The 12,314-nt window shown below is 45.8% G+C and overlaps 1 protein-coding gene across 2 annotated transcripts in view; it reads left to right on the forward strand.

The window, feature by feature from the left end:
* Positions 1-12,314, forward strand: part of ODF2 (outer dense fiber of sperm tails 2) — a 39,316-nt gene that overhangs the window by 1,877 nt on the left and 25,125 nt on the right. For both annotated transcript variants that reach the window (XM_083158717.1, XM_083158716.1), the window contains exons 2-5: positions 2,757-2,870; positions 4,861-4,986; positions 6,590-6,760; positions 8,129-8,316. In XM_083158717.1, the coding sequence (XP_083014843.1) occupies positions 2,757-2,870; positions 4,861-4,986; positions 6,590-6,760; positions 8,129-8,316 (599 nt within the window). The remainder of the gene's footprint in view (positions 1-2,756; positions 2,871-4,860; positions 4,987-6,589; positions 6,761-8,128; positions 8,317-12,314) is intronic.

Consider the following 12,314-nt stretch of genomic DNA (forward strand, 5'->3'; position numbering starts at 1 on the left):
GTGTGAGTTAGTGACTTTCGCTTTGATTTTCCGGTAACACTGAAGTGGCTAAACAGGTCTTGTAACATAAATAAAGTATAATACGCAAATATTGTGTAGGAGAAGGATCCCTGGAATCTTTTGTCCCCTCCCATATTCTGGCTTGGTGTACTATGCAGGCAGTTATAAGAGGCAGCAGTAGCCATAGGAACCGTTTACTAGGACTCCAGTCACCTGGGGTTTCTATTCACTGTTCTTAGATCGGTGTCTGGAATACTGCAGACTGAGCAGAATTGCCCCCAAATCGTCTTCTTCTAGGTAAACTATTATTCATTGAGGTGGGGAGGATTACTGTTTATATAGAAGCCATTCTCTATTATTGGTGTCTCTGACAGCAGTGTGTTGTGTCGGTTGCTGATGTTATTGAATATTGTGATTGTGTTCTGGTTTGACTTATATTCCTGATCTGATACGATCTGTCTATGCTTTTGTTTTGCCATTTAATTTGACAGCAAGTATTATTAAGTGTCCTGGAAAATGTGTATGGGGATGGTATCCTATTACCCCTGATAAAATGCTTATGGAACAGCGGATCGACAATGTCTAGATCAACAATTGCGTGGTAGAACTTAGATGCCTAAAAACAGTCTGCGGTGTCTAGATCGACAGTAACAGATGATCGACACAACAAAAGGTCAACGGGAACGTGTATATGTCGACATGGACACTGTATAAGTGTACTGGGTCCCCTCGCATGGCCCGCTGCGCTCGCCAATCTTCGGGCACGGTTCCTCGCTGAACTTGGCATACTTTATTATCCCATTATGTCTACTGGGATGATAAAGTATTAACAAGTCAGTTAAAACAAAAAAATATCATGGAAAACTAAGGGTACTTGTGGAGTATCACGGCTCCCACGATGGCCATCCTACAGGAAAAAATTGCATCGCATGCGTTTTTTAACAGAAAAGCATCCAAATGCATTGAAATTAGTATCAAACATGTTCAATGGCCCCCAAATGCCATTTTTGAGGCTGTACCCCCCCCCCACTATCAACGCGAACCCGAAGTGTGGCGAGCGCAGCGGTACGCGTCCTACGACCTTTTCATACCCCCAATATCCACGTCGGCGTGGAGTTGAGAATAGAAAGTGTGGCGAGGGGACGCGGACACCTGTGAAGCCCGCGAGGGGACGCATATACCTGTGAAGGTATCCGTGTCCGCTCGCCACGCTACGGGCTCGAAGCGTGGCGAGCGGACACGGATACCTTCACAGGTATATGCGTCCCCTCGCGGGGCTCGCTGCGCTCGCCACACTTTCTATTCTCAACTCCACGCCGACGTGGATAGTGGGGGTATGAAAAGGTTGTAGGACGCATACCGCTGCGCTCGGCACGCTTCGGGTTCGCCTTGATAGTGGCGGTGGTACAGCCTCAAAAATGACATTTGGGGGCCATTGAACATGTTTGATACTAATTTCAATGCATTTGGATGCTTTTCTGTAAAAAAACGCATGCGATCAAATCGCATGCGATTTTGAAAAGAAAAACGGTTAAAAACTGCAAAAATCGCATCCAATCGCATGCCACTATATATGGCATGCGATGGGAGCCGTGATACTCCACAAGTACCAAACTAAGTTCCAACCTTTTGATTGCGTCAATCTTCTGCGAATGTTGATCTACCGACATTCGGCACCAAAAAAACTTGAAAACCTGACGTTGACCATGCTCCCGTTGGTCTAACGCTGGCATCTAACTTCTGTTACTGTCGATCTAGGCCAGTGATGGGGAACCTTCAGCCCTCCAGCTGTTGTTGAACTACACATCCCAGCATATCCTGCAACAGTTTTATTATGGCCAAATTGCAAAACTGCAGCAGGGCATGCTGGGATGTGCAGTCCAACAACAGCTGGAGGGCCGAAGGTTCCTCATCCTTGATATAGATGTTATACTGCTTTTCCAACAAAAAGTCCAGCCTGGGGGATTGAACACTGTTTCAAGCTGTAGCACAGCAGCGTAAAATCCTGTTCACACTGTGGGCTGAATCCTCTGCTGGCGCTTAGAGATGACATAATCTCTATATGCTTTTAGCGTGACCTGAGTAGAATGACCAGGTTCACCCTGTCACACAGCGGGCTACCCAGGCCAGTGCCAGGTTTTGGCCCTGGTAACTAGCAGCAATCGATACCCGGGTAATGTGCCCCTGTTTTTTTTGTTCTGACCCTTATCCACGGAACCTTGACCTGGGTTGCCCTGGCAATAGTTTTTTAAATTTATTTTATTTTTTGAAAGGTCCCGGGTGCTGGAGGGGACACTAGTTTTGCACACTGTAAAATCCATAGACCTTAGCGGCAACAATATGCTCCTTAAACAATCCTATTGGCCCAAATACCAAAAGGCACATCTGGCTGCGGCGTGTTCTCCCAATCAGCCACAGTGAGTGATAAATAATATGCAGACCTCCCCATCAAATTACAAAACTACTAGTTTTTATAGGCCTCAGGCATGACTATAATTAAATATAAGTGGAACATTCATGCCCATCCCTGCTTTACGTGGACACTGGTAATGCACCCTCCACCACATCAGCATATCCCCACATAGCTCCCCCCACCTTCCTTGTGTACTGTCCTGTTCTGTTCTGTTTACTGCACTGTCCTGTCTTATTGTTTGCTGTAAGTACGACGCTGCAGGACCTCTCGCGGCGCCTTATAAATAAATTGTTATAATACACATACGTTGCTAAGCTTATTTTTTTCTTATTCTTCTGTCCAGCCAAGAACAATGAAGAACCGCTCTCCCTCCCCTCCGCTACATGTTCACGTGCATGAGAGCACACCTGTGCATGTCCACATTAAGAAAGGACTGAAAAGCGCATCTAAAGTACAGGTGAGAAACCGCTGTCGCTTAACAGCCCAACTGACTGTTCTAACTGGTGTGAAGCATAATTATAGTTATTGGGATGCGGTCATTTGGTCTACTGCATTATGGTCGACAGTCATTAGGTCGACATGCTAAAAGGTCGACATGACTCTAGGTCGACATGGGAAAAGGTCGACATGATTCTAGTTCGAAAGGTCATTAGTTCGACAGGTCATTAGTTCGACAAGGTCATTAGTTCGACATTGTCTATGTCGACATTCACAAGGTCGACATGGAGTTTTTCACTGTTTTTTGAGCCAACATGTGCCGACAGGCGGTATTTCATGCCCTACCATCCACTAGGGCGTGGTGGGAGAATAAAATAGTGTGCCGAGCGTAGCGAGGCACCGTGCCCGACGCATCGCGAGCGCAGCGAGCGATGCGAGGGGATGCAGTGCACTTTAAACTGTGTCCATGTCGACTGTGTTGACATTCAGGTAAAAAAAACAGTGAAAAACCCCATGTCGACCTTGTGAATGTCGACATAGACAATGTCGAACTAATGACCTGTCGAACTAATGACCTTTCGACCTAGAATCATGTCGACCTTTTCCCATGTCGACCTAGAGTCATGTCGACCTTTTAGCATGTCGACCTAATGGATTCGACCTAATGACTTTTGACCATAATGCAATAGACCAAATGATCCCAACCCTAGTTATTGTACAGTATTGCGTATCAACATTGAATTGAGAACATAAGGACCTGTTCTGGCAGCATTGGCTGCAATGTTAACAACCTGGGGGTACAGGAATAAAAGGGGTACCCCCTGGGGTGCCACACATACAGTAAACCTATACGATAGTGACAATTTAATTTGGGGCAAGCGGGTCAAAGGGCTGTTGCAACATGTATATTTCTGATACAGCTATATGATGTTGGTCTTAACGTGTTTCCCCGCCTGATAGCCTTGTCAGTGGCTTCCTCTGTAACTATCACCTGACCATTACAGTGTGTGAATATAGGCTCCATAGTTTGGCATAGACATCCCTGCTGTGGATGGCTTTTCGGCTTAAATGTTTTTATAATATTTTGATACCAGCCGGTTTATGGTGGTTATTCAGACCGGATCGCTGATGTGCGATAATCAATTATCGAACGACTGCGTATGGATCAAGTCCAAATATCGACAAAGCGCGGATATGTCTAATGTAATCCCATTCCAATTTGAGCGACAGGAAGCCAGTGTTTGTGGGTAGGGTGTATGACATCAGCGCCAGCCTAGATCAGCCGATCGCTGATGCAGAGCTGCGTAAGGGTCTGGCTTACAAAGGGGAAAAATCATTTGTTTCGTGAATTGCGTATTATTGGTGTTACGGGCTGAGTTTTCCCTTATTGATAGTAGCAGGTGAATTTCATAAACTTGATTATTGGATATTAGCGCCAGGTCTCTTTTTAATTTTGCTGCATATGTAGAGACTGTAAATCAATCAATTCTTATTCATGTCGGACTGTAATTTAGTGTACTAAGGAGTCCTTTACATCAGGGTTTTAGATTATTATTATAATTATCATTATTACCAGATATTCCGCAGCGCTTTACAGAGAATATTTGAACACTCACATCAGTCCCTGCCCCAGTGGAGCTTACACTCTATATTCCCTACCACATGTACACGCGCACACACACAGACATAATAGGGTTAATTTTTGTTGCGATCCAATTAGCCTACAAGTATATTTTTGGCCTGTTGGAGGAAACCAGAGTACCCAGAGGAAACCCACACAAGCACGGGGAGAATATACAAAATCTGCAGTTAGGGCCATGATGGGAATCGAACCCATGACCTCAGCGCTGTGAGACAGTAATGCTAACCATTACACCATTAAAACCATATGTTGGTATTAACAAATGGTATAAAATGGGTCGGAGATCTCTAGATAAATGGAGAATTTAAGAACGCCACAATGCATAAAGATCGCCAGAATGTTTGAGATTTTCATATTCTCTTATCAGAAAGGGAACAAAAGTAAAATGAAAATAGATTCAGGAAATCTACGTCGCAGCGCAAAGGTGAAGACTCGAGTACCGTGGATTCCCCCAGGGAAAACATCTTCTCGGGAAGCAGGTTACAAGTGGGAGGTAAGTTCTTTGCCCAGAAGTCCAACCTCAATCCACGTGCTCTCAATATTTATGGTTTTTACTCCAACCGGCTTTATTGGTATCTATTGAGAGAAATGTCCTTACATGGACACACGAGGATACCATTAAAGATACCTTTATGAGTACTGCAATTGCTACATGTAAGCAAAATGTGAGTGCATTGTTGTGGTTTGTCTAATCATGTGGTGCCCCAGATTATTACCCCATCTTTTGGCTATATCGGGAGAGGTCACAGTCTAAAGATACCTTTATATGCATATCTTCACATATGTAGTGCCAGTTGCAGATCATGTCCCCAGTAGTGCCAGTTGCAGATCATGTCCCCAGTAGTGCCAGTTGCAGATCATGTCCCCAGTAGTGCCAGTTGCAGATCATGTCCCCAGTAGTGCCAGTTGCAGATCATGTCCCCAGTAGTGCCAGTTTCAGATCATGTCCTCAGTAGTGCCAGTTGCAGATCATGTCCCCACTAGTGCCAGTTGCAGATCATGTCCCCACTAGTGCCAGTTGCAGATCATGTCCCCACTAGTGCCAGTTGCAGATCATGTCCCCACTAGTGCCATTTGCAGATCATGTCCCCACTAGTGCCTTTAGGGGGGAAAAAAGTACATTCTGACCTTTTTTTCAGTTTTTGTAACTACCTCGTCTGGATGTTCTTTAGGGCGGTCTGCCACACCCCCTTTACAAGGTTCTTTTTTCTTTTCTCTCTTACTCAAACATTTTGGATCACTTTTATTATAGTAAGCTGATCCATCATTGACTTGTAACTGCCAATATATTTTGTGATTCTATGTGATTCATTCAATAAACAGTGTTTTAAAAAACAAACAAAAAAAAGTACGTTCTGCAAACTGTGGTTTTCGGAATATTTTGGAAACGGATATCTGGATAAGGGATACTACACCTGTACTGGTTGTGTTGTCTTGTTTTTTGTTTGCTTTTGTTTTTTTCTTTTGCAGTTTTAAGGGTTGGTTCTATCAGATGCGGAAGATTTGTGGACGGAATTCGCTTAAAAAAGCTTGCACCTCCATAGGGTTGCGAGCAATTTTAAGCAAATTCATCACAGCTAAGGGTGCAAGATCGGCTTCATTCGTGTGCCATTGCCAGCATTTAAACGCATTGGAACAGCACCTCGCACCCTTCTGAGCAAATGGGATCGACCCCTTAGAGAAAAACAAGGCAGGATTGTGTCAAATAAGGTCACACAGGTCATTCATAGATATTAAGACCCGATAGGAGCTGCCGAGATAATTAGAGCTTGCTGTAAGCCCAAGGGCCATTACAGTTATGCCCAGTGGCGGATCCAGGGGTGGGGGCTGCAGCACAGCTTACGAATCAAATAGGGGTGCAACACCCTCTGCCAGTGAATCAGTTTGGAATGACAGTTGGTGGCAGTTGGTGTTTTTGAACTGTGCTGCAGCCCCCCACTCTGGATCCACCACTGGTTATGCAATATTTCAGAATTTGCGCCAAGCAAAATGGAAACCTTTATTGCAGTGTGAAGGCACCAGGATCACAGTAGCGATTGATACTATGAGAGTAGTTACAAGGACTACTGTAGACATCTGTGTATTCTATCCAACAGGGTTTGACTCATCGCCTGGAAATCACACCGCCGGACATGGAGAAGATGATGTCTGCTCTGCGTATGAGTGACCTGTCCACCGATGAAGAAGAGTGCATGCGCAGCAAGATCAATTCCTACGAAAAAAAGATCAACAGCTTAATGTGTGAAGTTGGAACCTTGAAAAATGAGGTGAGGGTGCCGTCTGGGGCTTGGCCTAGTTCAGGGAAAATCTCTAGAAGTATAGGGATTCCGGATGATCGGTCAACATGCAATAGGTTGACAGATACAAAGAGGTCAATTACGAAGATGGGAGTTCTATTGAAGATTTGATGTTGCCCATAGCAACCAATCAGATTCTACTTCTTATTTATTTAGCAACTTCTAGAACAGCGTTTTTCAACCACTAGTGTGCCTTGAGCTGTTCTCAAGTGTGCCACCAGACCTAGAGATGTCCACAAAAGCTTTTAGCCGCCACCACTAGTTCAGCTGTTATTCACCGGTCTCTTCTTTCCATGTGAGGGTCAATGTATTTTATTTTTGTTACCTGTGGGGACCAACAAACTAGAAGATAATAGATAGAATCTGATTATATCAGATTATCCCATCTTCAGTAGAACTCCCATCTTAGTAAATTTACACCAAAACCTTTTTACATGTCGACATGGCCACTAGTTCGACAGTGCTTAAGGTTCACATGGGCCACTATCAGGCACAGTAAAGCTGGGTACACATATGTACAATTTCATTTTTCTTGCGACCGTTCGATCGACCGAATACACGTTCGACCGTCCAAAAGATACGACCGATCTGCGCGTACACATATGTACAATTTTACTTGCGACGTCCGATGTACTCCCGTCCAAACAATCGCAAGAAAAAGATTATTTATTTAAAAAGGAATGCACACACAACGAATATTCTTTAACAGCATGGCGCGGAAAGTACGGGGGAGAAGACTTCCTGTTGTTTACATGCTGCGCTGATGGAGGGATGACGCAGCTAGTCAACACCCACATGGGCGTGCTGCTTTTGGGAGGAATGATCGCAGGAACGGGCTGCATATCGATCGAACGTGCGTACACATGTCACTTTTCTTTCGATATGGAGCCGTCCTGTCGGAAGAATATTAAGCAGCAAAGAACCTTCGACCGACCGTGGACGGCCAAGAGCGTTTTTGGCCGTTTATCCATCGCAACGAAGGGATCGGGACTGCGTACATATATATACAATCGAACGGCCGTTCGTCCGCAGAACGGAAGAACGGCCCGACGATTGTACATATGTGTACCCAGCTTAACTTGTCTTGAGTGGAGCAGGCACCTTACCCGATGCAAATTGAGTTAATCGAGCCCGTAAGGGTACATGTTTCCACTATTTTGGATGTTTTCATCATACAAAATGAGACAAAAATAATGTTTTTAGACTTCTTTTGTGTCAATGTTTCCATGTTGACCTTTTTTGTGGGTTTCAAGTTGACCTTTTGTATAAGTTGATCTGTTTCGGGTCAATGAGCCACACCCAGAGACAACAAACGAATCTACATCCTCTGCTTATCAGGTGGAGCTGCAGAAAAGGGACCATTCCACAGAGCGCTACGAAGATCAGCTGGCGGCCTCCAAGCATCTGCTGAGCACCAAGAGTGAAGAACTGAATGAAGTATCTCTGGAACTGGCCGAAGCAGAAAACGAGAACTCGCGTCTGAAGAGAAGCATTGACCAAATGAAGGAGGATACAGGTCTAAGTTTGTATGTATCCAATACATTATGGCAGTCTTGCTATTAAGCTGTCTAAAGGCCCATACACACTGGGCGACTTTGAGCTGAAAGCCGCTCAAAACAGCAGGTTTCAGCTCAAAGCCGCCCAGTGTGTTTGGCCCAGCGGTGAGCGCTCCCACAAGCCGCTCATCTGCTGGTATTACGAGCGGCTTTGAGGATGGCTTTGCATAGCGCTGCGCTATGCAAATTCGTCTGACCGCCGCTAACCGCGCCGGGCAGGGGGAAAGCCGCTCAGTGTGTATGCACTGAGTGGCATAATCGCCCAGTGTGTATGGACCTTAATTGTTCATTTCTGCCCTCTGTATTGCAGAAACCTTTCCTACGGTTACAATTGTTAATCCCCATACACACTAAACGACGGTGGGCTGTGGCTGATATAATTAACAACCACAGTTAACACTGAATGATATCAGTCACCGATATCGCTCAGTAAGGTCACCGGGATCAGCTGAATAGGCGGGTCGTTTGGCTATATAGCTAAATTGACCTGTATGTTCAGAACACATCAGTCATTGCTAATGGCTCGCGGGAGCGCTCATCATTATCGATATGGAGTGCATCGCTCAGAAGCCCCTTATTGAGCGATATTGTTCACACTGGTATACGGTCATTAGGTTGACACATATTTGGTTGACATGCATTGGGTCGACCACTAAAGTTCGACATGGCTTCGGTTTACACATGGCTAAGGTCGACACAAGTATTTGGTCGATAATGGCTAGGTTGACAGTCAACATGAGTCTTTCACGTTTTTTTTTTGGAGCTGACATGTGCCGACAGGCGGTATTTCATGAACTACCATTCACTAGGGTGTGGAGGGAGAATAGAATAGTGTGCCAAGTAGCCATGGCGGGAGCAGCGGTATGGTTTGATGGTGTCCAATGTCGACATTCGGGACAAAAACCGTGACAAATGCATGTCGACTTAATGCTTGTGTCAACTTTAGCCAAATTTGACCTATTTCATGTGTTGGCCTAAACTATGACTACCCAATGCATGTTGAGCTAATGTGTCAACCGAATGACCCCTACCCATTCACAATCTTCTTTAGTGTGTATGGGGCTTTCCTCCCTTCTAACCGTAACACCATTCATCAATACCAAATCTACAATTTTTTTATACATACTACCTTTTATTCTCAATGTTCTAATGGACATATATGTAAATGTACAGTATTCTGCAAATGTTTAAGGCAGGGGGAATGCTGCGGTACTTGTTTCCTAGCACGGCCACACCGATTTGCATCGGGGTGGTCGTGTTGGAAAAATCACGTCGGTCCCGATTTTTTTTTTTTTTAATTGAATCAAATGTGAATAGGGTCCCTGGAACCCTATTTTACATTGGATTCAATGTAAAAAATTCCCCAGACCCCCAATTTTACACCCTCAACGCCACCCCACGATTGACGCCAACCCGAAGCGTGGCGAGCGCAGCGAGCCCACGAGGGGCGGTGGTGCGCGTCCTCCGACCTTTTCATACCCCTACTATCCACGTCGGCGTGGAGTTGAGAATATAAAGTGTGGGGAGCGCAGCGAGCCTGAAGCGTGGCGAGCGCAGCGAACTTCACAGGTATACGCGTCCCCTCGCGGGGCTCGCTGCGCTCGCCACACTTTATATTCTCAACTCCACGCCGACGTGGATAGTAGGGGTATGAAAAGGTCGAGGACGCGCACCGCCAATATGACCCATTTCACATTGTTTCCTATGTGAGATGGACTTAATCAAGTCCATCTCATCTTGTGCCATTATAATGGCACAAGACCGACGCGATGCTCCCGATTTCAATGTTAAAAAATATTTTAACATTGAAGCCTATGGCAAAATCGCGGGCAACACGTCAGGGGCAATGTTAATAGCCGCGACCGACGCGATGCCCGCGATTTTGCCTTAACTTTAAGGTACACGATGCCCGCGATTGTGGCCGTGCTAGGAAACAAGTACCAATGCTGCAAAGTTAGAATGCTTTTAAAAATCCAAGTGTTACTAATGTGTTTTGATCAACAAAATGCAAAATTGAATGAGCAGAAGAGACATCTGAATCAAATCAATATTTGGTGTGACCACCCTTTGCTTTCACAGCGGCATCAATTCTTCCAGGTACACTTTCCCAAAGTTAGAGGTTTTGTAGGATCATAGGGGGTTATTCAGCCCTGATCGCTGTTGTGTGAATTCACAAGCTGAACAATAATCGAACGGCTTGCGTCCAGGTCGCGGCTTGCGTGCGTGACTCCAAACAGCGACACAAATCAGCAAATTGTTTTTCCGCAGTCCGCCCACAGTTTGCGGGTGATTACCAGCTGTTTTCAGGGAGGGTCTGTGACGTCAGCCCCGGCCTCGATCAGCCTGTTACTGTCGCAGAGTTGTGGAAGGCACAGACCAGGGAAATAATATGATCGTGAGTTTGCGAATTGATTTGCAGCTCAGCGATCGATTAGTAAGCCATTTGCAGACGTGCACGGGGCGGGATTTGACTGTCGGGGCGGCGACTATCTGATCACAGATCAGGCCCATAGGATAAACCAATCGTGACAATTGTAGGAGGCTTAAAACTGGTTGAGGAAGTCTTGTACAGAAAATATTGTGCCACATGGGTACAAAAACACACCTCAAGACACCATAAATAATAAGCCTGAGAGGTATCGGGAATATAGTTTATATGCCACAGGGAATGTGTCCCAATATCCTGTGTGTTAAAACACACCTGTAATTAACCTTAAACAGTGCTGTGGGATTAATATGACAGCATTAGTCTAAGTAAGGAGAGCGTATCCATATAAAGGACAGAAGTCATTAGTATCCCTCATATATAGCGATGCCCAATTTAAACCAAATGGCTAAATAATCTGTGGCTATTAGATTCTGCAAATGGAAAGTAATAAATGTGCTGCTTGTACTAACAAACTTCGATGTCTACAGTCTTATGGAGCCCACACACGCACCGATCCCGGCGTGCGTTGTGAGCTTAACTAGCACACACAGCATCGCATCGTATGCCTTGTGCATACGATGTGCATGCAATGCGATGCTATGCTAGAAAAAGCTAGTACAAAAAGCAGCACATACTTTTTGTACTGTACGATGAGGTGCCGCGGGAGCGCGCACCCCATCGTATAGCATCGCACCGCCGGCAACGGTGCGTGTGTGGGCTCCTTAAGGCGCGGGTTCCGTTGTAGCTGCTCCTGGCTCCCCGCAGCCCCCGCCGGCTCCCCCCCTGCCCCTCTCCCTGAAGGGGAGAGGGGCAGGGAAAGTGCTCCCCGCTGACAGGGACGCACATGCATTTGAGACGCTCACGCGTCCCCATCAGCTGGAGCGCCTCCCCACCAGCCTGCGCCAGCTAAGGGAATCTGGCGCTTCCCTGCATTGGCTGAGAGGCGCTCCATCTGTACCTAGTATCACATTGAATCTAGGCAGTAACAGTAATGCTGGGTACACAACAGAACGATTTGGCCTCAATTCCCCCAATTTCGATGCAATCTCGACCGATTGCATGTTTTGGCATGTGTTTGATCTGATTCTGATCCGATGCACGTCCCCGCTGGTAGTTTGGTCGTTTTGGAGATACTACCTGCTGTTCAACTGGGTACAGATCGTGATCAGATAGTGTGCTCCAACAGATTGTGCGATCATCGTACGATTTTCTCATGATCTGTTCACAATCATGATCATTCTGGTGTGTGGTTAGACATATTATTTTGTTGTCCACCATAATAGTTTCTTTGATGCTGCCTCGGGAAATAGCAGTTTACATAGTTCACAGAATGCAGTTTTTAGGGCAAAGCGAAGCACAAATAAATGTGTCACTTCTCTATTATTAAATGTATTCAGATCGAATCGGCAGCAGTAACCTATAAATGTATGTGGGTGTGGGACAGGGGCGTAGCTAGGGTGGAGCCGGTGGAGCACAAGCTCCAGGCGCAGATCTGTCACCAGGCGCCGGAGCCATGCTCTCTGCCGCCGGCTCCCCCGCT

Source organism: Crinia signifera, chromosome 9 (assembly GCF_055691185.1).
Source record: "Crinia signifera chromosome 9, ASM5569118v1, whole genome shotgun sequence".
In the NCBI taxonomy this organism is placed as follows: domain Eukaryota; kingdom Metazoa; phylum Chordata; class Amphibia; order Anura; family Myobatrachidae; genus Crinia; species Crinia signifera.